The 22,767-nt window shown below is 35.0% G+C and overlaps 3 protein-coding genes across 12 annotated transcripts in view; 2 read left to right on the forward strand and 1 right to left on the reverse strand.

Moving 5' to 3' along the window:
* Positions 1-343: 343 nt before the first annotated feature.
* kcnj1b (potassium inwardly rectifying channel subfamily J member 1b) lies at positions 344-4,290 on the forward strand. 2 transcript variants are annotated; one of them, XM_021479179.3, is made up of 3 exons: positions 344-508; positions 582-695; positions 2,567-4,290. In XM_021479179.3, exon 3 carries the CDS (start codon positions 2,574-2,576, stop codon positions 3,699-3,701), a length of 1,128 nt encoding a protein of 375 aa, XP_021334854.1. In that variant the 5' UTR covers positions 344-508; positions 582-695; positions 2,567-2,573; the 3' UTR covers positions 3,702-4,290.
* Positions 4,291-7,778: 3,488 nt separating this feature from the next.
* Positions 7,779-22,767, forward strand: part of kirrel3a (kirre like nephrin family adhesion molecule 3a) — a 532,195-nt gene continuing 517,206 nt past the window's right edge. For all 8 annotated transcript variants that reach the window (XM_073915104.1, XM_073915110.1, XM_068224013.2 and 5 more), the window contains exon 1: positions 7,779-7,966. The gene's annotated coding sequence lies outside the window, so the exon portion shown is untranslated. The remainder of the gene's footprint in view (positions 7,967-22,767) is intronic.
* Positions 10,780-19,749, reverse strand: smtlb (somatolactin beta). Of its 2 annotated transcripts, none has more exons than XM_068223799.1 (5): positions 19,645-19,749; positions 16,443-16,627; positions 14,136-14,249; positions 13,847-14,026; positions 10,780-11,108 (listed from the first exon to the last, which is right to left on the reverse strand). In XM_068223799.1, the coding sequence occupies exons 1-5, from the start codon at positions 19,733-19,735 to the stop codon at positions 10,911-10,913; spliced, it is 768 nt and encodes a 255-aa protein (XP_068079900.1). In that variant the 5' UTR covers positions 19,736-19,749; the 3' UTR covers positions 10,780-10,910. The 2 variants fall into 2 exon arrangements, with proteins under 2 accessions (XP_068079900.1, NP_001032763.1); NM_001037674.2 differs by lacking the exon at positions 19,645-19,749 and adding an exon at positions 17,583-17,634 and having other exon boundaries at positions 10,784-11,108.

Raw genomic sequence — 22,767 nt, forward strand, 5'->3', positions numbered from 1 at the left:
GTTACAAGTTTCCAACATTCTTCAAAATATAGTTGTGTTTTTATTTTGGGTTGAACTTTTAATTTGAAAAGCAAAAAAGAACTTAAATCTCATGAGCTGTGTGATTTTAAAAAATCCCTATTTGTTCTAACAACATAAACTAAATCAAAACTGGGCATTTTCACCAAAAGTTTAGTTGTTCGGCCTTGACTGTAAATTTATCATCCACATCTCAAAGCATTCACACGGCTTTATTTAAATGCAAATGAAGAGTTTGTGGGGAGTCTTCAGGGGTGGAGGGCAACGGCAAACCCAATTCAACTATTTCTTTGTGTTGGTTTCTGCAGAGCGTTCCTATGGGTACCAGCAGTTCCTCTTTGCAGACGAGGGTCTGATGGGGTATTTTGGAGAGCGCTGATCTTCAATTCAGACCTGTCCCGTGTGCTGTGATAGTTTTTTTTTTTTTTTTTATATTTGCAGTTCTTGTGGTTTGTGTTTGTTGGTACATGAACACTAGATCTGATGTGAGGTCAGTTATGGAAGCATTTTATAAGCTGTCTTTGGTTTCTAGTGTGTAAACTGTGGCATGTGCCTGGGATTAGGACATTTCGTTGAGGATTTTAGCAGCACCCCGATGCTTGTTTGCTGGAAAGGAGAACTTCATGGCCTGAACTTCATGCAGCACTGACGTTTGCTGGGACGTTTTCAGTTTGCAGGTATGAGGAGGATGATGGTTTTGCTTGTTTGTAGGTGTTAAAGAAAGTGTTTTATTAATGTGGGTTTGTGTTGTGAGCTGCAGGATGCATCGGTTTGATTACAGTATTTAGTTGATGGTTATAAAGGTTTGGATTTTGAGTTTGAGTTTTATTAAAAAAAGAAAAAAAAACAGAGAAAAAAGGTAAAACTCAAATCTTGACACCTGAGATTTATGAATAAATATATTATGATGCAATGAGCTAAATGCTTCTCTTTAACAATCATTTTTAAATAAAAAAATAATAGTAGATTTTAATTTGGTTATTGCATGAATAAATTGGCACCATTAATATTTTACAAATAATACAAAATATTCAAACATTTAAATATTAAACAGAATATGTTATTACTTTTTATGCACTTTTATTGTGCATTTAATAAACATTGTACGTGATGGAATAAAAAAAATGCAAACTTAAAATTACATTTATTTTTGTGATATATTTAAATTATAAAAATCATAAAATATATATATTCATTTACATATTTAAATAAAAAATTATGAATTATTATTTTATACATTTTTATAAGTACTTTATACAGTTTACTAATATTAATTAACTTTATTTTTTTATGGCGCCTTTAAAAGTAGCATCTCAAGGCAAATCACAGACATAAAATCTGCAGCAGCAAAAGATTCATACAAGGAGGAATGCAAAGAGAAAAATATAATATTAAAAAAAGTTAAAAGTGCATAAAATAATAATAGTGATGAATCTACAAAAATCAAATAAAAACTGCCATAAAAAGTAATGTTTCTTAAAATATGTTCATAATAATGTTGTATTAAAAAAAAAATCTATATTTTTGTTGCCGGAAACTTTCGATCGATGGAAACTGTTGTGGATTTTTTTCAAAATATATAAATATACAAACAATGATAAAATTATATATATATGTGTATATATCTATAAGATATCTATATATATGTGTGTGTGTGTGTGTCAGGGCATCCCGAGTTTGAATCTTCACTTCCTGTCTAAATACTGTCAAGTAAGGCCAAAAATACATCTTTAAAAAAAAAAAAAGAAAGAAAAAAGCAGTTACATTATTTAACCAATAGGTGGCGACAACCAGCCATCAAAAATATGCCACTGAGTAATTCTTTAAAAATGACGCATCTAGCAATGAAACATGAAGTTTTATGAGTGAAGAACTGAATAATTTATTAAAAATGAGACCAAAATAAATATGGGTTGTACAAATTATAATGCTAGATTTACACAGTTAGTGTTTAAAGCGACAGTAGTAGCAAGAGTGAATTTTTCACAGTACTTAATATTTTACAATTTATTTTTATTCAGCTTCTTTATTTTATTTTTAATAAAATTACAGCTGCTACGTTGTTTGTTAAAACCAAAAGCAGTGCTGTCTTTGTACTAAATGCAAAGCAAATTACATTTGTCTCTTCCCGCTTTTAGATGATCCGAAAAATGGTCTGATCCGTGACTAAAAAACCTTAATGTGATCCGAACCATGAGATTTGTGATCTGTTACACCTCTACTGTATATGTATGTAAAAAGAAAATGTGTGCATGTGTAAACTTACAAACTTCAGTGTCTATATACAGTTTAAAATGTAAATATATTAGAATAAAATGTACAATTTTCCCAGAGTAGGGTTGCGGCTGGAAGGGCATCCGCTGCTTAAAAACGTGCTGGATAAGTTGGTGGTTCATTCCCCTGTGGCAACCCCGGATTAATAAAGGGACTAAGCTGACAAAAAAATGAATGGATGAAAATGTACAATTCATAAATGCAAATTTAAATGAAATATTGATAATGCTAATTACATTATGATACCCATAAAAATGTCTTCTTGTTCCACCAGCTGAAAGATGTTCCAGTTCATCCGGAAACAGCTTCACAATCACCTGGTGGAGCGCAAAATCAGGAGAACTCGCCTCGTCACCAAAGACGGCCACTGCAACATCAAATTTGGCACCACCGAATATCAAAGCCACTTCGCTTTCCTTAAGGACTTCTGGACTACATTCGTCGAAATCCACTGGTGTTTCGTAATCCTTTTATTTGCCGCAGCCTTCACCGGCAGCTGGTTCGTTTTCGGCCTGCTCTGGTATTCGCTTGCGAAAAGCAACGGAGACCTCTCTGAGTCTCAGCAGACGAAATGCATCGAGAACATTAACAGCCTCACGACTGCTTTCTTGTATTCTTTAGAGACCCAAACCACTATTGGATATGGCGGTCGGGCTCTGACGGGGCACTGTCCTGGCACCGTCGCTCTATTAATAATCCAATCCCTCATGGGCGCCATCATCAACTGCTTTATGTGTGGACTCATCCTGGCCAAGATCTCGCTCCCGAAGAGAAGAGCAAAGACTGTAGCGTTCAGCGAAACAGCCGTCATCCGTCTCTGGAAGGGGAATTTATGCCTGCAGATACGAGTTGCCAATCTACGGAAAACCCTACTGATTGGAAGCCACATTTACGGAAAGCTTCTGCGGACTACTATCACTCCCGAAGGTGAAACTATCATTCTGGATCAAGTAAATGTTGACTTTTCGGTGGATGCTGGGAAGGATAACTTGTTTTTTGTGTGTCCGCTTACTATTTATCATGTGATCGACAAATCCAGTCCGTTCGCGGACATGGCAGCGGATAACCTTCAGCTCCAGGACTTTGAGTTGGTGGTTTTTCTTGACGGCACGGCTGAATCTACAAGCTTGTCCTGCCAAGTGCGAACTTCTTACCTTCCCAGAGAGATCAAATGGGGTTACGTGTTTCTCCCCGTCATCTCTCGCACCAAAACTGGAAAATACCGTATCGATTTATCCAATTTTTCCAAAACGCAGCAAGCAGATACTCCACATTGTGCTTGCTGTTTTCATAACAAACATAACAAGGGGCTCATTCTCCACCGGCATGGAAGCGAAGGCATCGATAACCTGGGATTTGACGTTATTGACCTTCAGGACTCGGCTGATGTAACTGAGAAGGGCGATTAAGGCTTGAAGTGGCTGATTGAGAGGAATCGAGTGTGCTGTAAACATCCTGTAATATGGTGGCATTTAGTACTGCGAACGTTGAAGCCACATAAAAGGAGAGGGAAGAAGAGAAGCAGTCGCTTTAGACGCTTGTGTTTCCTAACAGACACTTTGGCAGCGCTCCAAAACCTAGCGAGCTGCTTGTGTAGACGGTGTTATTTGAGGTATTGTTTGTTTCTGAAATGAAGCCTGTTACTAAGTGTCGCAATTAGGGTTGGGTATCGTTTGGGCAGATGTGACAGATTGATGCTTTTAGAATGGTACCGTGCCTGAAATGAGACGTAAGAAAAAGATGAGGAGTCGCAAAACGATGGCGGATGGTGTTTTTATTGAAACAAATGGAATTGAACAATATGTTTAAAGTGAGCAGTTGAAGTCAGAATGATTCGCCCACCTGTGGAACTTTTTTCTTTCTGAAAAATTTCCAAAACGAAAGAATTTCTCAAATATTTCCTGTACTATTTTTTCTTCTTATTTGTGTTATTTCTGCTAGAATAAAAGCAGTTTTTGATTTTTAAATCATTTTTAGAATAAATACGGTTTCTCTCTAGGTTTTTTCGCCAATTGGTGAAGTTTTTTGCTCTGCGCTGTCGCCACTGGCTTGCATGGTTCGGGACTTGTAAAACTGCACATCGATGAATTTGCTCTTCATAGTTTGGACTTTCAGTAGTGATTATTGCACCACACTGAGCTAAACTAAACTGAACTTCAACACTGAAAACGGGACTGACACTTTTTCAATTTACTATAATATTCTTTGTGAAGCTGCTTTGACAATCTACATTGTAACGGTGTGTTCACACCAGACGCGGAACGCGTGGATAAATCGCGCTATTCGCACGTAAATAGCCGTGTGAACATTTGAGTTTACTCGCTTCATTCGCACGTCAAATTCACTTCAGAACAGACACGGATTCGCGTGATGGGCAGGGCTTCTGTCTGCCCGGTGACTCTAGCTTCATAGCTAAATGGCTAAAATGGATTTTATTAATAAAAATAACAGTGTTTATGTGCTTTTATGAAGGCTGAAAAACAGAGTTGATACGTTTAGGGTCGTATCTGAGTCCACTACATCCTTACAGAGGTGCATCCAGCTCTGTGAGCTCATCAACTCCTCCAGAAACTGAACCTGGATGATGGAGGCTTTCAGCGGTGCATCTGACTGAGCCAAGCCCAGTTTGATGACTTGTCAGTGTCGGCTGGAGGTTTTACGAACAGGTTTTACGTACAGGTTTTTATCAACAGGTTTTACGTCACAATCACGCCCCCACAAGAGCAAGCTTCTGATTGGTTAACGCAGCGCGAATGTCCGCTGAAGTTCAGATTTTCAAACTCCAGTGATTCGCGCGAAACGTTCGTTAAGTGCGTCAAACGTGCAAAACACTCAATTCGCGCGTATCGCACCTTAGGATGTCTATTTGTGCGTTTGCATTGACTCACTAAATCACTCGCGCTTCATGCGCGTTCCGCGTCTGGTGTGAACATAGCATGTAAGCGCTAGCAATAAAGATGAATTGAATTGAATTGAATTTTCAGAATTATTCTGCTATTAAGCATAACAAACAAATGTGATAATCCTAACTTACTTAAAAAACAAAAAGTTTAGTCACATTAACATCTGACTTTTTTAAAACGGTTATGTGTCTTTTTATACAGTGTATGTAAACTTCTGTTTTCAACTGTATATAAAAGCAAACTGACAGCACAGACTTGCTGCCTATAAAGCTCATATATTTTACACATATGTCTTTGTAGTCATCAAGGCAGCTCTCTAGGTTTTGAAACAGAGCTGATATTTGCATATCTCTATGATTTTATAGTTTAAAACAGACCTTGCTTCAAACAGAATCACTGGTGAACATTTTTTTTGGGAACTCCATTAGAATACAGTTTTTAAGTGCCCTTTGATTGCAGACGTTGACAAGAGATGCCTGCTGAGTGTTCACTAGAGGATTAGAGCACTAGCCAGATTAGATTAAGGAGAAGCATGGAAGTAGCCCAGTTTCCAACATACAACACCAAATTATTAATATCATAATGTTATTAATGTATCAAAGCATTAAAATAATTCAGGACCAGAGAATGTCACGAACATTAAAAGCCATTTCACGCACCTGCAAAGTGAAGCGTTTTGAAAAACATTTTTTTTTTTTTGAAGTGCAAGCATTGTTGTTGTGAAGATTAAAAAGGACTGACCTATGCAAAGACTTGTTCACTCTGAACCGAGCGGCATTTAAAAGGTCGTAACATTTTAGAGAGGCTGGAAAGGTGCGATTCTGCATGAATGTCATACATTTTTATCTTTATTCCCTAATAGGTGAGCAATTTCATTACATAAACAGTAAAGCTTTCTTTAATTAAATGTTGAAGTCTTTTGTCCCTGTAATGCCGGTGAATTTACTACTGCTTTGGTCATATTTCTGCATTCCAGCTGCCTGACCGGCTGTCTACCAGGAATGAAAGTGGTGTCTTCATTCCACTTATTCTAGTCCTATACATGTTTTTCTTCTTATTGACCACCACAGTTGAAATCAGAATTATTAGCTCTTTTTCCATTTCAAATATTTCTCAAATGATGTTTGATAGAGCAAGGAATCTTTCACAGTATTTCCTATATTTTTTTCTTCTGGGGAAAGTCTTATTGGTTTAATTTCGGCTAGAATGGAAGCAGTTTTTAATTTTTTAAAAGACATTTCAAGTCAATATTATTTGCCTCCTTAAGCAATATTTTTTTTCCGATTGTCTACAGAGCAAACCATTGTTACTAACTTTGAAATCGTTAACAACTTTGCCTAATTATTTTAACTTGCCTAATTAACTTAGGTAATCGTTTAAATTACTAGCATATTTAATAAAATATTATGAATTGTCATCACAGCAAAGATGAAAGAAATCAGTCATTAGACATGAGTTATTAAAACTATTAGCTTTAGAAATGTGTTGAATCAAAATTTGGGGAAAATATATTTGGGGGGGGGGGGGGGGGGGGGATTCAGACTTCGACTGTATGTTTGATGTAATGTAATGTGTATTTATATAGCGCATTTATTGTGTTAGACCATACACCCAAAGCGCTTCACAATCATGAGGGGGGTCTCTCCACACCACCACCAGTGTGCAGCAGCCACTTGGATGATGCGTCGGCAGCCACAGGACAACGGCGCCAATGTGCTCACCACACACCAGCTATTGGTGGAGTGGAGAGTCAGTGATAAAGCCAATTCGGTGGAAGGGGATGATTGGGAGGCCATGATCGTAAGGGATGATATAACAGCAAGAAGTTCGATTCTCGGTTTGGTCTTTTGACATTTCTGTGTGGAGTTTGCATGTTCTCCCTGTGTTGGCGTGGGTTTTCTGCGGGTGCTCTGTTTTCCCCCACAGTCCAAACACATGCGGTACAGGTGAATTGGGTAAGCTAAATTGTCTATAGAGTGTGTGTGTGTGAATGAGTGTGCATGGATGTTTTCCAGTGATGGGTTGCAGCAGGAAGGGCATCCGCTGTGTAAAACCTATGCTGGATTAGTTGGCGGTTCCATAATGATGGTTTGTTCAGTAGACAGTCGAAAAAAAAAATTGCTTAAAGGGGCTGATGATTTTGACCCTAAAATGGTCCATAAAAAAAATAAAAACTGCTTTTATTCTAGCCGAAATAAAACAAATAAGGCTTTCTCCAGAAGAAAAAACATTATCAGACATACTGTGAAAATTTGCTCTGCTAAACATCATTTGGGAAATATTTAAAAAAAAATTCAAGAGGGGGCTAATAATTCTGACTTCAACCGTATATGAAAATTAGCCAATATAACACAAGGATTAATAATGAATTCAAGATTATTAATTCAAGAATTCAAGAAGTTTTGTTTTTGTAATAAAATATATCTTCCATTGTAATCAAAGACATATTTTGCTAATTCCACCCAGAACGTGAGTACTTGACAATCAACAAATAAACGACATGGACTCTCTTTACCTGCCCATCAGAAGCCACAACTTAGCACACACGATCTCAATTAACCACCTGCGCGTGACGTCACGAACAGAAGTTGTATTTTGGTTTGATGGACGACGGATATGCGACTTAATTCGGTAAACACTCGTGACTAGTCAGTTTTCCGTTTGATAACATTAGTAAACCAGTTAGTTAATTAGCTTGTCCAACAAGGCGTCGTATTGTGGTCGTTAAGCAACGAGCTAAGGTCAGGAAACTCATCTCTGGATGTTTCCAGGTAAGCAAATACAATTCAAGTGTACTATATTAGGTTAGCTCCGTTTTAACTGCTTGATGAGAAGTGACAGTCCAATTTAGTGTTTTTAAGCATGTATTTTTGTGCTTCCAGAATACACATTTGAATGACTGTCAGTGAAAATAGTCTCCACAGCAACTAACTAGCAAGCCTTAAGCACTGAAGCAGCTCACTGTCATCAAAATGGCAGCATAAAGACAGTTTTCACAATTTAATAGCTTAAAATGTTGCTGGATTTTCACTGTTCATACAACCTCTTGAATAACCCGTATGGCTGGCTGTGGGGAATTCAATGGATCAGTCTGTGACACCATCAACTCTTCTCATTGTGAATGACGGAGATGTTCGTAAAGGCAAATTAGGTTTTATTTCAGATGTGTTGACAGTCTGTTGAGTGTGATCAAGTTAGGTGTTTGCTACTTAGCAAATTAACCATCTCTGTGGGAACGAAAGAGTAAAATCCAGGAGCTCAGGATAAGACGTCTCATTTTCTCCTTCTCAAGTGATAATTGGGTGCAAACTTTGATGTTCTCATTAGTGAACTTTGAGGTAGGATATTGTGAAGCGTTCCTGTGTTATTCCCCATGATTGGTTATAAGATGAATTGCTTTTTTTTCTTTTTTTTTTTGTTCACCACATTTAGATGTTGTTGCAACAAGCGGCTTAACAGATGCCGTTCTATGCACTTTTTTCTCTCTGGAGGCAAAAACCAGTTGCATTTCACAATTTCTTTTTTGTTTCATTCAATAGGTTTGTGTCATTCTTGTTGTTTTAAATAAATAATAGGAAGATATTGATCAGGCCTGTCACATTAATCAATATATTGTCTGATTGCATGAACATGTGGACATGCCCTCGATCATTTTTGGTTGATGCAATATCGCCCAATTCTTGCAATATTTTAGCTGATTGTCCAACATCTCAATCTCTATTGGAGGAGTCAGTGTAAGCAGGGTTAAAAAACCCCTGTAGTACTTACTATAATTTACAATAGTATATTTTCATGTAGTAGGTGTCTGACAACTGAGAATGAATCTTGCAGCAGATATCGCAGCCTCTGTTACTTTTTACTTTGCCCTTTTTTTGTAAACATTTATTATTTATTTTTGATTTAGGATGATTCTGATTAGGAGTTTGCATGTTCTCCCTGTGTTTGCGTGGGTTTCCACAGGGTGCTCCGGTTTCTCCCACAATCCAAAGACATGCGGTACAAGTGAATTGGTTAGGCTAAATTGTCCATATGCGTGTGTGTGTGGATGATTCCCGGAGATGGGTTGCGGCTGGAAGGGCATCCGCTGCGTAAAAGCATGCTGGATAAGTTGGCGGTTCATTCCGCTGTGGTGAATGCGGATTAATAAAGGGACTAAGCTGACAAGAGAATGAATGAATGAATGAATGATGCTGATTCCAATTAAATTCTTAAAATGTCTATAATTTATTTCTATAGCACTTTTACAATGTAGATTGTGTCAAAGCAGCTTAACATTGAACTTCTAGTAAAGTCCAGTTTTCAGAGTTCAGTTTAGTGCTGTTCAGTGTTTAATTATCACTGCTGAAAGTCCAAACACTGAAGGGCAAATCCATCTATGCGCAGCTCCACGAAACCCAAACCAAGTAAACCAGTGGAGACAGTGGCGAGAAACAAACTTCACCAATTGACAAAAGTGAAGAAAAAAAAAAAACAGCCTCAGTTGGGCACGACCATTTCTCTTAAGGCCAAACTTATCATGATTAACTAGTTAATTTGAGCTTTTTTTCTCCAGTAAACACAGATGATTATCCAGTCAGTTAATTAGCTTGTTTAGCAAGGTCTAGTATTGCAATCGTTGCATTGAGTTAAAAATATGTCTGGAAGCTCATCTCATGTTTAAATTCCAAACCCAAAATACTTCATAGTCAATCACAATGTGCAATTAGTTAAACCGTCACTCTCATTTCATTATCAATTAATCACACAATAACTTATAATCTTCACAGCAATGACAATAAACATTCTTCCCATTTCCGACCTCACTCCACAGAGATAAAGTGCATCAACCACCATCACTAATCAGGTGTACATCAATACAAAAAATTCTAACAGTTGACATTAAAAGTTTTCTACATTTAACAATTACTCAAAGATTAAAAATAACAAGTCTTACCTTCATCTCTACTCTTACAACCAATTATACAGGAGACATGTACCTGCATATTAAAAAACGATTTGGAAGAATGTTTATTGTCATTGCTGTGAAGATTATAAGTTATTGTGTGATTAAGTGATAATGAAATGAGAGTGACGGTTTAACTAATTGCACATTGTGATTGACTATGGAATAAAAGGGTGGAGTTGGAGAATGTGTCACACACTGAGGAAGGCTTTGTGCCGAAACGTCTGTTTGTCTGTTATCTCCCGTAAAATGTAAGAAAAAGTAAAAATAAAAACAGTATGAAGCAATTGAGTGCGAATCATTACCTTCTTTTGAATAATAGTAACGATCAGATTAACGCACCAAACCAAAGAAGTAACTAAAAAAAACCGCAAGCGCGCAGGACAAACTTCAGTAACTCCAAACCCAAAATACTCACATTTTTAGTGTTGAAATGAGGAGATTTATTGGCTTTTTTGTAAATTTTAAGACCTGTGGCAACTTGCTATTGCTTTCTTTTGCATCCTATATATATATATATATATATATATGCATGCATCTAATTGATTTTGAAATATTTTTTTCCTCATTATGAATATTTAATTTAGAACTTTTAGGGCTCCTCGATGAACCGTATCTAACAAAAAGCAAACACCACACATAGGCGTAATCAGGCATGCATTTCAAGCAGGCATTTTTATTGTTTTAATTTAAAATGTGCAAATGCTAAAGCAACTTTGGCAGAATAGAATCGCTCAAAATAATTTGGCAGAATGTTTGGGGTTGTTTTTCTGCTAGAAGAGGGAGCAGTTTTCCCTGTCAACCTGGCGGCACTTCAGGAGTTTGAGAAACGTCTGAATCTTGTGTGCGTCTTTTCGGAAGCAGTAGATCACACTGTAGTCTCGTCTCACTGTCTCGAAAGCATCGACAGAGAGAGTGTTATCCGATACATCTTCTGGAGGACCCAACACCAAGCCTCCTTCACCCAAAATCTGAAAGACAGAGATTTTCACATATGACGCAACTTTCAGAATTAAAAAGGCATTTATTTTTTTGAGGGATAATTCAAACTAAAATTGACATTTGTTCATCTTGTGCTTGTTCCAGACCTTTATGAAATTCTTATGTTTAACCCTTGTGTACTGTTTAAATTTACGACCCTTTCATTATGTTGGTGGCTGTTTTTGCCTCATTGTCTTATGTTATAATCACATTTTTTAATTCCAAAGCCTTGACACCATATAATCATGTATTCTTGATTGTTGGTGGTTTTCTCTGTTGGGAAGAAGTAAAATGTGTATTTTTTACTGTTGATCATCTGTTGGCACCATTAACCATTGAGAAAGGCGTGTGGAAAAAAAATTATTGGCTTCTATATGGAGTTCTATGGAGTATAACAGTAAATTACAGTGTGTGTGCAGAAATACACTTACTATGTTTACTATGTTCTGAGGGCTGAGCTGCTTATTTCGATTTTCTCAGACATATCAAGGTAAGAGCGCAAATGTCTCTCTTACACTATCACACACGCATAATATACTCCATTTAACTCCATATAAAAGCCAGAAACTAAGCTTTTTTTCACCTTGCAACTAATAATCATTTAAAATGACTAATTATACCTCTATCCAACATGCAAAACAACCAACAATCAAGAATGCATGATTATATGCTGTCATGGCTTTGCAATCAATAATGTCATTATAATGGAAGTCAATGGGGCAAAAACATAATGAAAGGGTTGTAAATTTGCTGTAAATTTCAAAGCATTTTCCCAAAATATGTGTCAAAATAAGATTTGTCACCAAAAATAATTTCATTTGCTGAAACAGAGATAGTGGTGGCCAAATTAAGCCTCAAAATCACCCCAGAGTGGCTGAAAACGTCCCCAAGAGCACACAAGGGTTAAGACGATTTTTCTTTAAGTTTAAAATATTGTAAATCATAGACATCAATTGTAGGAAAACAATGGAATTCAAAGCTACTGGTTTCCAACATTCTTCAGATATTTTAGCTTGGTGAAAGATGGCAAACATTTCATTTTTGGGTTAACTTTCCCTTTAAACTCAATTGTTTAACTCCTGAAGCGTAAAAAAAAAAAGTGTAGTTTTGTCCTATAGACTTCCATTCAAATGCCTGCGAATATTACAGACCAGAAGCACAAGCTTGTGCGACAAGTCTTGCAGTTTGTTTCATTGCAAAGTTCAAGCTTTGTAAACTCTCACCTGCGAAATTGCATCACGTGACTGCGTGAGACCAATGGAAGATCAAAACATGACCTTTCTGTATAAAATATGGACCAATCGCTTGCTTTTAAAAATGTTTCATCATCTTGTTTAATACTGCCCCTTTTTTTCACAGCGCTGTAGGGATGCAACGATTATAAATTTTGGTTGTACGATTATAGTCTAAGAAATAATCACGGTTTCATGGTTATCATGATTATTTGCATTCATTAATTTCAAAACCCCACTTTTTTTTAAACTAGTTTAAAATGGTTTTAAATTTCGTTTTGTAGTTCGGGCCCAACTAAATATTTGTTGCTGTTTTAATCGTTTAAGTTTATGTGATTATTATATAAAAGTGAGTGGATATTATTGATGCATTTGTTGGGTGAAATTGCTCATTTAATGTGTTTTTAGTCATTATTAAAGCACCGGCAAAAATAGGCACAGTGGCGAAACTATCGTGCCACGGCTGCTTCAATGACGCTCACGCCTCTTGCTGACGCACTGCTTCTACATGCAGTATGAAAGCTCTAATCTGTTAACATGGATGCCAAAAAAAACACACTCTGCTCACGCTTGTGGTGTGAAACAGGCTTGAGTCTTTCAGCACTCTCTCCCAAAACACTCAGTGGGTCTCGGCTTTCATTCGCCACATGATTACTATCATCAGCGCCATTATTTGTAACTTTAAATGGGTTTGGAAATCTGTGTACTTTCTTCTTCCTCAAACTTTAGCCATTTGCAACGTTGACCTGCGGTCAGCCGTTGACCTGCGGTCAGCCGTTGACCTGCAGTCACAAATGCCCCCTGTCATCTCAACTAGGTGCGCCTGAAAAGCATGAGTGTGTTGTGTTGCGTGCGCGTCCCTCAATTGGAAATAACGAACTTGGACGAGTTTGCCTTAGTTAATAGCCCCAGTCATAGTTAGTCCAACGTGCGTGGTTATTACTCTTAGTGTACAAGCTAGTGCACAGTTGGCATAACTTTGTTTAGTTGCTGCAGTTTTGTTCCATGCAGAAACGCGGTGTTGAGAAGCCTTTACGATTAATTAGCCTTGACGAATTAAATCGCGGTTAATAGTGAAACCGGTTAATTGTTGCATCCCTAGCTGTATGACAGAATGTTGCATAGTCCAACTCTAGTGTGACTACGGCATGAAGGCTGATTTATACTTCTGCTTTGAGTAATCTGTGACCCACGGTGGCTGCCTTGCGCATAGTCGTGCATCTATACTTCTGTGTGCTGTATGTGTTACTCTGGAATAGCTCTTCTGAAATGTTAGCTGGCAGTAGGTTTTCATGTTCCTCTGTGTCATGTTTCTTCATGGGTATTTTGTTCTTTCTGAATGCTACAAATAGCTAAAATTTACTCATTCAGAGGCGGGACGTGTAGTTAAATTTTTTTGAGAGGTGCGCGTCGGTGTCCGCCACGGTGAGTGCATATGCGTGTGCTTGACGCATCGTATAAATCGGCCTTATAGGAGTTATTTTCAAAACATTCACCTGTCTAATAAGAACCAACAGCCCCTCCTCTAGGCTTGATAGTTTGCTAGCTATCCATTGGTTCCTGCTAAGAAGTCCGATTGGGGCACTTTTATAGTTCTCCAGAGATTTCTGTAGATTCACCAATGGCTCAATCCAGAACTGAACCAGAATCAGGACTGAGTGCAGAAGCCATCGGTCCTGAATGGGGGGGTAAAAAAAGACACAGATAGAGAGACTTGAGTGTTCATCTTTGCAGGATGCTACTCTGTTACAGTGAATTTCATCAGATGCTGTTAGACCAACTCACGGAAATCTGTTGAATTTCACTTTTAGACAAAGGAACCGGCACCGTTTTGGGAGCACACACAGCCCCTCCAGGAATATACTGATTCATACCTCCGAATAAGTCGAGCAACTCGTCCTGAAAAATATTTAGAAATCACAAGTTATTGTATTGGTTTATGCTTTGTTATAAATGTGTACCCCTGAGACTGAATGCAAACTGTAAGAAGGTTTTAGAAGTTCAGATTTCTCTGTTAAAGCCTGTTCAGACCAAGAACAAAAACTGTATAAAATAGTCATGTAATTTTATTTATTATAGTGTACAGTTACAGTCAAAATAAATCATCCTTCTGTTTTTTTCTAAATATTTTTGATGAATGAAAATGATGTTTAACAGAGCAAGAAATTTTTCACAGTATTTCCTATAATATTTTTTCTTTTGGAGAAAGTCTTGTTTGGTTAGCAGTTATTATATATATATATATATATATATATATATATATATATATATATATATATATATATATATATATATATATATATATATATATATATATATATATATATATATATATATAATTGAAGTCAGAATTTATTAAGTTTTTCCCCAATTTCTGTTTAACTGGGCGAAGATTTTTGCAACACCTTTCTAAACAATAGTTTTAATAACTAATTTCTAATAACTGATTTATTTTATCTTTGCCATGATGACAATAAATAATATTTTACTAGATATTTTTAAGACACTTCTATACAGCTTAAAGTGACATTTAAAGGCTTAACTAGGTTAATTAAGTTAACTAGTCAGGTTAGGGTAAGTAGGCAAGTTATTGTAGAACAGTAGATTGTTCTGTATTATCAAGAAAACAAATAGCTTAATAGGGCTAATAGTTTTGTCCCTAAAATGGCTTTTAAAAAATTAAAACTGCTTTTATTTTAGCCGAAACAAAACAAATAAGACTTTTTCTAGAAGAAAAAAGGGTCCCACTTTATATTAAGTGTCCTTAACTACTATGTACTTGCATCAAAAATAAATACAATGTACTTACTGTGTTTATGATGTATTTGAGAACACTTCTGGTGCTTTTTAGTTGGGATAGAGACTGGGTTATGGACAGGTTTGGTGGTATGGGTAGGTTTAAGGGGGTGTTGAGGTGTAAGGGATGGTCAACAGTGTATTTACAAATGTAATTACAAAAGTTAAATACAGATGTAATTACATACATGTATTTAATCAAGCATAAGTACACAGTAAATACACGTATTTACACAATAAGTACATTGTAACAAACTATTAGTTCCTGTGTCAGTACATATTAGTTAAGGCCACTTAATATAAAGTGGGACCGAAAAAATATTATCAGACATACTGTGAAAATTTCTTTGCTCTGTTAAACATCATTTGAAAAATATTTCAAATAGAAGAAAAAAAATTTGAAGGGTAATAATTATTCTGACTTCAACTTTGTGTGTGTGTGTGTGTGTGTATATATATATATATATATATATATATATATATATATATATATATATATATATATATATATATATATATATATATATATATATATATATATCTATCAAGGACCGAGTTTGCCTGATGTAGATGAATACACTTTCCGATGCTGCTTTTGCTATTAAACTTATATTTTTAACATCATAAATAAAACTGTTTATAAAACTTCTAAAACATTTTTGAGAAAATGGCCTTAAAATGTGTATTGTAAATTACTTCTACAAACAAAATTTAATAGTGCAACAGAAGAAACATTTAAAAGTGCATTATGGGTGTGTTAATACTTCATGATGAGTGAAAAGCCAAAAATGACCAAATTTACAGGTGCATGAAAAAGCTGTTGTTAAAAGCAGTTGTTAAGATAAAAAAAAATACAAATTTAAGGTCAAAACTATTTGCCCCCTTAAGCAATATATTTTTTCGATTGACAGAACAAACCACTGTTATGCAATGACTTGCCTAATTACCCTAACTTCACTAAGTAACCTAGTTTAGCCGTTAAATGTAACTTAGCTGAATGCTAATATCTTGAAAAATATCTAGTCAAATATTATTTACTGTCACCATGACAAAGATAAAAGAAATCAGTTATTAGGAATTATTTATTATAATTATTAAAATTAAAATAAGTAAATCTTTCCGTTAAAGAGAAATGAAGGGCTTATAATGCTGCCCTTAACTTTATATGTACATTTCTAAATGTAAAATTTCAGTATTTGACATTGACCCGCGACATAAAATAAGGTTTATAATACAGATAATTATTGGAATGGTCACTAATACACTTTTTTTCGTTACTTAGTGGTCTTTACTTACAAACAGCAACTTGGCTTCCTCCGAGAAGCGGTAAATGAGCTCAGCATGTTGAACGGCTCGGTCCAGAAGCTTCTCCGCTGAGATTGTGCAGGACGTCCCTCCAATCTCTTGGTCTGGACACTCCACTGGAGATCCGATCACAGCCTTCTTTAAGCAGACCAGAACCACCACACAAACCTGTAGAGCTTCAAAACAATAGATTCGTCAGACATTATTCAGTAACGTTGTTCACACTGAACCTCTACTATATTTGTTAATACAGTAGATGGATCTACACTGAAAAAAAGGATTCATTGGATTTACTGAATTGTTTTAAGGTAAGTGGCTGCTAACAATTTAAATGGGCTGAATTTAAACAAATTAAGTCAAACATTACCTAATTTAGTTATTTAAATTCAGCCCTTATAACTTGTTTGTAGTCACTTACCCTAAAACAAGTTAGCAAAACCAATAGATCATTCTATATATCACATTCGTAGCAAGATACAGTTGAAGTCAGAATTATTAGCCCCCCTGAATTATTAGCGCCCCTGTTTATTTTTTTCACCAATTTCTGTCTAATGGAGGGAAGATTGTTTCAGCACATTTCTAAGCATAATAGTTTTAAAATCTTATTTCTAATAACTGATTTATTTCATCTTTGCCATGATGACAGTAAATAATATTTACTAGACATTTTTCAAGACACTTCTATACAGCCTAAAGTGACATTTAAAGGCTTAACTAGGTTAATAAGGTGAACTAGGCAGGTTAGGGTAATTAGGCAAGTTATTGTATAACAATGGTTTGTTCTGTAGACTATCGAGAAAAAAAAAAAAGCTTAAAGGGGCTAATAATTTTGTCCCAAAAATGTTTTTTTTTTAATTAATAATTGCTTTTATTCTAGCCAAAATAAAACAAATAAGACTTTCTTTAGAAAAAAAAATATTATCAGACATACTGTGAAAATTTCCTTGCTCTGTTAAATTATTTGGGAAATATTAAAAAAATAAAAATAAAATCAAAAGGGGGCTAATAATTCTGACTTCAACTGTATATTTCAATGTTAAGCCTTTTATATTATTTTGTACAAGGTTAAGCTTGTAAGCTTAAGCTACTTTTTTTTTTTCTTATTCATTCAGTAAAATTTAAATCCCTTACCTGTAGCTTTCTTCATCATTGCGGCGCAAAAGGAAGGTCCTGTTTGACTGACTGATTCTGTGACAGTTATCCGTCCTTTATATACTCGACAGGCTTTATGAATAAACTGATATTCTGAGCACATGCTGGTTTGTTTTTATGCATCATCTCTGACTAAAAACACAACGACAGATGCAGAATCAGCTGTTTCCAAATGTTTAAATTAGTTTTTTTTTGCTAATTTTTGATTGCGCCATATGTTGTGATGTCAGATTTCATTTTTGAGCAGTATTTTGATGCACATGTCCAGTACTTGCGTAGATTTTGTCCCACGTGCAGGTTTTGTCACGCCATATCGATTGACTGTGCAACGTGTACCTTTTAAAGAATTAAACTAAAGCAGGATTATTTATCCCTCTACGGCACGCACTATGATAAATCTAAACAATTTTTTGTCTGTTTTTCTTTTCTTAAAATGGCCTTGAACTGCTGTAAAAAATTTGAGAAATTGTTTTTCTAAGGTACTTTATGATCTGTTTTATGACAAATAAAGTACCGTAGAAAAAATACTTTCCCCACATTTTTATATCATGAAGTACATATAATAAAGTACATTTGAAACAACGTACAACAGTGCATCTAACTTAGAACTTTTACATTTTAAAACTTACCTTATAATTAATAATTATGTCGTTTGTTTTGATTCAATTGGAGTTGCAGTATTATAAGCTTCAACACAGAACTTATAAATGACGCCTTTTACATACTTTTCAATATGGCTGCAACTAACGGTTATTTTAATAATCCATTAATCTGTTGATTATTTTTTCGATTAATCGGATAAACAAACATATAAGAAAAGCATTAATTTCCAACCTTTTATTCAAAAAAGCTCATCCCAGAGCTGTTATAATAATAATAATAATAATAAAATAAAACAACTAGTTTTGTCCTATTTTCAATCCAAATATCTAAATGTTTTTAAATGAAGATACATACTAGACGCATAAAATAGCATAAGAAATCACTTAACCTCAAAATTAAGTGATTGTTTGCTTAAAACAAGCAACATTATTTGCCAATGGGGTTAGAAATTTTTCTCATGTCATTTTTCTTGTCTGGTCTTTATTAGATATTTGAACTGGAAACAAGACAAAATGACTAAGTAAGAAAAGTTTTCTGCAGTGCAGATATACATGACAACAGATGGAAAAATAAATGATCCAAAAAAGGCGAGTGAATAAAAATGTGCTTTAGTCTTGAAATGCAAAGTAACTCTGCTGCTTTACTGCTGTTATTAACTCTTTCACTGGTGAGTTTAAGAGATGGAGAGAGGCTGTGTTTTTTTCCGCTCCGCACTGAGCTAAAGTGTTCTTTTTGTTTTTTATTTTTTAATCAAACAATCAAATGTTACTACTTCCAACAGCTTTCATTTATTCCATAATTTTTGCTGAATATTATTAAAAAAACAAACCTAATATAGTATTATGTATACAGCATACAGTAAATATAAATATTTTTTCCAGTAAATATTATAATAAATAAGTAAGTATATCCAGATGCATCAGAATAATGTAGCTACTAGCTAATAATTTTTAAATATTATACTTTAAACTATGCTACGCCTGTCTTATCTGCCTAAGAGCTAACTTACCTGAACTGTGTCTATCAAATGTCCAGTCTGCATCATTCTCATGGTCACGAAAACCCATCTTAGTTTTACTTTCATCAGCAAGAAGAGCCAGCTGAGTCCTTTTCTTATTTCACTTATCATAGAACATGGTGTTGCTCGCCAGAGATGGCAAAAGTACACACATCCTTGACTCCAATAGAAGTACAGATACTCATGTTTAAATTGACTTTGGTAAAAGTTGAAGTACTACTCAAGTAAAAGTAATGGAGCCTGAAATATGTAATTAAGTAAAAAGTATTTATTACTGCAACCTGTTTTAGTTTCACTACCTGTTTTTTTCACGGTATTAGAGTAAAGATTAGAGAAGTACAGTACACCGTGGTCAGAAGTGGACAAAAGACTTTAACCCCATTTAAATGCCAGATCTGATCAGGACTGTGTCTCGTTTACCTGTGATCTGGTCGACCAAAATGCATCTTCGCCTATTACCCGGTATAAACGTGACATTATTCATGTTTACATCGCTGATTCTCTGTCTCATCCAAGTTCCCCATTCTTACCATGGTAAGCTTAATAAACAGGCTTACTTGCGGTGTGTGATCAGAGGTTGAAAAAAGCCACGCACTGCAGCACGCAGGCATGCAATGACAAGAATAGATTGATTAAATCAAAAAGGCGTTCAAATTGCGCGATGACAAGAAATAATATAGATGGCACCACAAAACATTAAAATGAAAGTAACAAGTCTAATAAAAAAAATAAGAAGTAAAAAGTATTGATATTTGTGTAAAAAAAATTAAAAAAGTAAAAGTAAAAAATTGTCAGAAAAATAAGTAGTGGTTTAAAGTACTGATACCAGAAAAATCTACTTAAGTACGGTAACAAAGTTTTTGTAATTCGTTACTTCCGATCTCTGGTGCTCGCTAATACACTGTTCCCTGTATTCATATCTATTCAAAAGTAGTATTGCCATTAAAACGAAATTTTATCCATAATGCAAATGCCATCAACATATGACTAATCAACATTATAATACTAGCATTCATGTTGTTATTGTTACAACTTAAAAATTCACTGCTGACCTTGCTGGCTAGCTGACCCATTGCAATAATGCACCTTCCACTATTGCAGAGTGTTGCCATTTGGCAACACATACATTTGATCGATACATAAAACTAATTTGATTAAAAAAATTGAGTTGTGAATATGTCATCACAAGTTACCGGAGGTGATGTTTCAGGTTTTTTTTGTGGATCTGACATAATTTGATCCTTTGTTTTTATTGACGTTTACATTTGCATTTAGCAACTACTCACAATAAACACCAGGGGTCCGTTCTTCATACGTGGATTACTCCATTAGCTGGATTTGGATATTGACGATTTGACATGATCCAGGATCGTTTCGTTCTTCAAAGCTGATCCGAGAGTTGTTGTCATGGCAACAGATCTGCTAGGTCAAACCTGATCGGGAGCAGGTTCAAATCATATAAACAGGATTAGATCGGCTCAGTTCAGGCAAAAATAATACAGAAAGTATGTACCGAGTTCTGATATTTTCTTACAGTAAAAGTTATATACACTTGGGAAAATAGTAAATATTTTTAACTATATATATAAAAGTTATAGTCATTAATAAAATAAATAAAGTTATAGATATTAATAAAACGTATGCAATCTGCACCCTCGAAATGAAAATACAAAGACTGCCATCTGGTGGTGCAAAGAGAAAACTTATTGATATGAACTTTTTAGATCGCTTTAGTACAAATTGTGTATAATAGAAATGCAGAATATGTGACTTTTTTAAAAGCAATAATACATCTATGCAGTCATAAACATGTTTTGACAGTTAATATGCCAGTGATGCTTCACAAAAGTTGCAGACACCTTTACCAATATCAAAATGCTTTTGGAAACAACCAGTTATTCTTTACACCGATTAAAAAACGGTTACTATAATAAAAAAAATCTTTTCTAAATGAAGAACTAAATACATTGATTTGCATTGAAATACATGATGAATACTCTTGTCTTGACAAATGAAAGTGTAAAGCCTGCAGCTCACAACAAATGTTTACTGCGTGTCATATTTAACAAGCCGTTTACTGCTAATTTGATGTAATTTTGCTCACAAGGATAATTGAATATTAATCAGATGATGTCATTACGCTGCTGTGCCGTCAGCCAATCGTTGCATTGCTGATCATGATTTCGAGGATCGATAGATCTGTCCTTATCAACAAACGCAGCGATCTCAGATCAGTTCATCCAGACATTCTAATCTGATTCGCGAACCTGTTTGAAGAACCAAATTAGCGAGAGATCAGTTATCAAGATTAAAAGATCCAGGATCTGTCAAATCATCTTAGATCATTTAAGCGAGGTACGAAGAACGGACCCCAGGGGTCCGTTCTTCGTAAGTGGATTACTCAGTTAGCTGGATTTGGATATTGACGTTTTGACACGATCCAGGATCGTTTCGTTCTTCAAAGCTGATCCGAGAGTTGTTGTCATAGCATAACAGTTCTGGTAGATCAAACCTGATTGGGAGCAGGTTCAATTAAACAGGATTAAATTGCGTCAGTTCAAGCAAAGGTAATACAGAAAGTATGTTCCGAATTCTGATATTTTCTTACAGTAGTAGTTATATACACTTGGGAAAATGGTTAATATTTTTTAACTATATATATATATTATTTATATTTATATTATTTATATATTATTTATTAAGTTATAGTTATTAATAAAATAATAAAATAATAAAAGTTAAAATAATAAAATAATAAAATAATAAAAATAATAAAAGTTATATACACTTGGGAAAATAGTAAATATTTTTAACTATATATATAAAAGTTATAGTCATTAATAAAATAAATAAAGTTTTACATATTAATAAAACTTACGCAATCTACACCCTCAAAATGAAAGTACAAAAACTGCCACCTGGAGGTGGCACTTTTTTTAGATCGCTTTAGTACAAATTGTGTATAATAGAAATGCACAAAATGTGACTTTTTTTAAAAAGCAATGATATATTTATGCAGTTATTAACAAGTTTTGACAGTTAATATGCCAGTGATTTGATGCTTCACAAAAGTTGCAGTCACCTTTACCAATATCAAAATGCTTTTGTAAACATCCAGTTATTATTTACTCCGATTAAAAAACGGCTACTATAATAAAGAAAATCTTTTCTAAATGTAGAACTAAATACATATGCATTGAAATACAAGATGAATACTCTTGACACATGAAAGTGTAAAGCCTGCAGCACACAACAAATGTGGAAAGTTAATGCATGTCATATTTAACAAACCGTTTACTGCTAATTTGATGTAATTTTGCTCACATGGATAATAAAATATTAATCAGATGATGTCATTACGCTGCCGTCAGCCAATCGTTGCATTGCTGATCATGATTTTGAGGATCGATAGATCTGTCCTTCACAACACACGCAACGATCTCAGATCAGTTCATCCAGACATTCTAATCTGATTCGCGAACTTGTTTGAAGAACCAAATTAGTGAGAGATCAGTTATCAAGATAAAAAGATCCAGGATCTGC

The sequence above is a fragment of the Danio rerio genome, chromosome 10, assembly GCF_049306965.1.
Source record: "Danio rerio strain Tuebingen ecotype United States chromosome 10, GRCz12tu, whole genome shotgun sequence".
Lineage (NCBI taxonomy): Eukaryota > Metazoa > Chordata > Actinopteri > Cypriniformes > Danionidae > Danio > Danio rerio.

What these genes read in the sequence shown, in the direction of transcription:
- kcnj1b (XM_021479179.3), top strand. Translation starts at nt 2,574, where the DNA reads ATGTTCCAGTTCATCCGGAAACAGCTTCACAATCACCTGGTGGAGCGC.
- smtlb (XM_068223799.1), bottom strand. Translation starts at nt 19,735, where the DNA reads ATGAGACAGAGAATCAGCGATGTAAACATGAATAATGTCACGTTTATA. An exon ending in GTGAAATTCAACAGATTTCC is followed by an intron (nt 14,027 to 14,135) that starts GTGAGTTGGTCT and finishes CCCCCCATTCAG; the next exon opens with GACCGATGGCTTCTGCACTC. An exon ending in TGTTGGTTCTTATTAGACAG is followed by an intron (nt 11,109 to 13,846) that starts GTGAATGTTTTG and finishes TCTGTCTTTCAG; the next exon opens with ATTTTGGGTGAAGGAGGCTT.